This window comes from Silene latifolia, chromosome 7 (assembly GCF_048544455.1).
Source record: "Silene latifolia isolate original U9 population chromosome 7, ASM4854445v1, whole genome shotgun sequence".
NCBI classification, from domain to species: Eukaryota; Viridiplantae; Streptophyta; class Magnoliopsida; order Caryophyllales; family Caryophyllaceae; genus Silene; species Silene latifolia.
Genome location: NC_133532.1, coordinates 48,466,304 through 48,469,495, shown reverse-complemented (window position 1 = coordinate 48,469,495; position 3,192 = coordinate 48,466,304). Strand labels below are relative to the sequence as shown.

The window sequence follows — 3,192 nt, the reverse complement described above, 5'->3', positions numbered from 1 at the left end:
GAGTCAATTTTTACCTTGAGATTTGTCACACAAAGTTCTATACATATCTTAAGTCCACCTATCAGGGCTTCATATTCAGCTTAATTGTTTGTTGCTTTGAACTCACAACTAATAGGCTGAACAATTAGGTCTCCCTGTGGTGATTTCAATACTAATCCTAGGCCAGTTCCTCTCATATTTTTTTTCTCCATCTACGTGTAAGGTCCATTCTTGGCCTAATTTACGTGTGTCTAGATGGTTGACCTCTTTTATGAGGTCTGGTTCTAGGTTGGGACTGAAATCAGCCACAAAGTCTGCTAATGCCTGAGATTTAATTGTTGTCCTAGGTTCAATTATGTCATAAGTGCTTAGTTGCAGTGACCATTTTGCCATTCTGCCTGAAAGCTCATGTTTTCTCAGGACAGATTTGATAGGCAGGTTAGTCCTGAGAATTATTCGGTGACTTTCAATGTAAGTTCTAAGTTTAGTGCAGGATATAATTAAAGCAAGTACATATTTTTCAAGTAAACCATACCTTGTTTCTGCATCCAGGAGACTTTTACTTACATAGTAGACAGGGTGCTGTTGGCCCTCAATTTCTTTAGTTAGAACTCCACTCACTGCTGTGTCAGTGACAGATAGGTAAACCTTCAGAGGTTCTCCTTTGTTTGGTTTAGCCAACAATGGAGGAGGGCAACCATTTGAATGACTTGTTCTTCCTGAGGAGGTCATAGAAGAATTTGCATCTTTCTGATGATCTGGATATGAATTGGTTTAGGGCTGAAACTCTCCCTGTTAATCTTTGGATGTCTTTGACTGATTTGAGGGACAACAAATCCAGGATGGCTTTTATCTGTTCTGGGCTGGCTTCTATCCCTCTTTTGGTCACCATGTATCCCAGAAATTTGCCTGAAGAAACTCCAAAGTGGCATTTGGAAGGTTTGAGCTTCATATTGAATTCTTCCAGGATTTTAAAAGCTAATTCTAGATCCCTGACATGATCTTCAGCATTTTTTGATTTGACCACCATGTCATCAATTTAGACCTCCATTGTATCACCTATTTGATCTTTGAACATCATGTTGATCAGGCGTTGATATATTGCCCCTGCATTCTTCAGGCCAAAGGGCATTGTTGTACAGCAATATATGCCTCTTTCCGTGATGAATGCAGTGTTTTCCTGGTAAGATGGGTCCATCTTGATCTGGTTGAATCCACTTGAGGCATCCATAAATGTTAGGAGTTCATGTCCTGCTGTGGTGTCTACCATTGCATCTATATGAGGAAGTGGGAATGGGTCCTTTGGGCAGGCTTTGTTGAGGTTTGTGTAGTCTACACAAACTCTCCACTTGCCATTCTTATTTTGCACTACCACCACATTTGCCAGCCACCCAGGGTATATGACTTCTCTGATCATTCCCATATCTAGCAATTTGTCTACTTCTTCATTAATAATGGAAATGCATTCAAGGGCAAACTTCCTTCGTTTCTGTTGCACGGGCTTAAAAGATTTGTCAATATTGAGTTTATGGGCGATGATATTGGCATCTATACCAATCATATCAGAATGAGACCAGGCAAAACATGAAGAATTATTCTTAAGAAAACATACTAATTCTGGTCTGATATTGTCGGGGACATTAAATCCTACCATTACATGCCTGTCAGGATACTCAGGGTCTAAAATTACTTGATCTGTTTCCATATTGGTTTCTGCCACATAAGTGCTCCTGACAGGGCACTGTAATTGCTAGACGATAGACTTACCTGTCTTGGAAGGTTTTAATGATTCACTGTAACATTCCTAGGCAGATTTTTGTTCACCTTTGATGGTTTCTATTCCCCACTCTGTTGGTATCTTGACACATTGGTGGTAAGTGGAAGGTATAGCTCTTATATTGTGGATCCATGGTCTTCGTAGGATAGCATTGTATGATGACAGGCAGTCTAGGACTCCAAATCTCTCATATGAGGAGACTCCTTCCACATATGTTGGCAGGTATATTTCTCCTAGTGTGTTCTTTGTCTCTCCACTGAATCCTACTAGGACATTTGATTTCTTTATGATCTGGATTTCATCAATCTTTATTACTTTCAGGACATCAAGCATGATCAGGTTAACTGAGTTGCCTCCATCTACTAAAATTCTCAGCACACGTGCAATTCCTATTTGCATGGTAATAACCAGGCCATCATGATGTAGGTCAGGGATTCCCTGCATGTTAGTGTCATCAAAAGTAATCCGAGGTAAATTTTTAGGTTTAAAAGGAGATTTCATTTTTGACTCCCTGGCATTTTTCTTTGCAGCAGAACTGTTCAGGCCACAGATCTTATATCCTCCATTGATAAATTTGACCTCATAGATGGGTGGTGCTGGGAGCAGGTCACGTTGTTGTCTTTCCTGATCTTTTCTTGCTCCATTGTCTTCCCTGCTTTTTGATGGCATCAGATCTTTTAAGTAGCCTTTCTTTAGTAAGTAGGCCACTTGCCTGCGTAGTCCCAGGAATTCTTCTATTGTGTGTCCTATGTCTATGTGGAATTCACTCCACCTTGTTGTGTCTTTCCTTGAGTTGGGGTTGTCTGTCTTTTTTTGCCATTTGACAATGTCTCCCATGTTGTCAAGTCTTTTGATTAATCCTGCAGTATCAACAGAGAAGTTATACTGTTGATTAGGGGGATAATTATAGGAATTATGTCGTTGTTCTTGTGCATAGTTGACTTCTGATCTGTCAGGCCTTGTATAAGGGGATGGCCTGGAACTGCTTCTTCTATCGTTGGAACTTTTCCTGTTGGATCTGTCATATCCTGGGTTATTGTCAGTGGTGTCTGCTTTGAAACCTTTATCTTCTTCCAGCCGAATGTAGCCTATGGCTAATGCGTGAACATCTTCAAAGGTATGGCAGGGCTTCATAATCATCTCATCATAGAAATCACTGTCCTGGGGTAGCCCTTGCCTGAAAGCTTCCACAGCTGTTCCAACATCACATCTGGGGATTGACACCTTTTTTTGTTGAATCTGGTCATGAAGGCTCTGATTAATTTACCAGGCTTTTGCTTGATCCTGTACAGATCACTGGATCTCTTTTCAAGTTCCCTGCTGCTGGCAAATTGATGGTTGAAGGAGTTGATCAGGTCAGCAAAGGACTTGATGCTTCCATTTGGCAGATTTATGTACCATTGTAGGGCAGGCCCATTCAGGGTTGTTCCAAATCC

General features: G+C 40.9%; 1 protein-coding gene across 1 annotated transcript; it reads right to left on the bottom strand.

Moving 5' to 3' along the window:
- Positions 1 to 1,783: 1,783 nt before the first annotated feature.
- Positions 1,784 to 2,593, bottom strand: LOC141590060 (uncharacterized). The gene has a single exon (XM_074410675.1). It carries the CDS (start codon positions 2,591 to 2,593, stop codon positions 1,784 to 1,786), a length of 810 nt encoding a protein of 269 aa, XP_074266776.1.
- Between the last annotated feature and the right edge of the window lie 599 nt (positions 2,594 to 3,192).

Coding starts and splice junctions, on each gene's coding strand:
- LOC141590060 (XM_074410675.1), bottom strand. CDS start 2,593: ATGGGAGACATTGTCAAATGGCAAAAAAAGACAGACAACCCCAACTCA.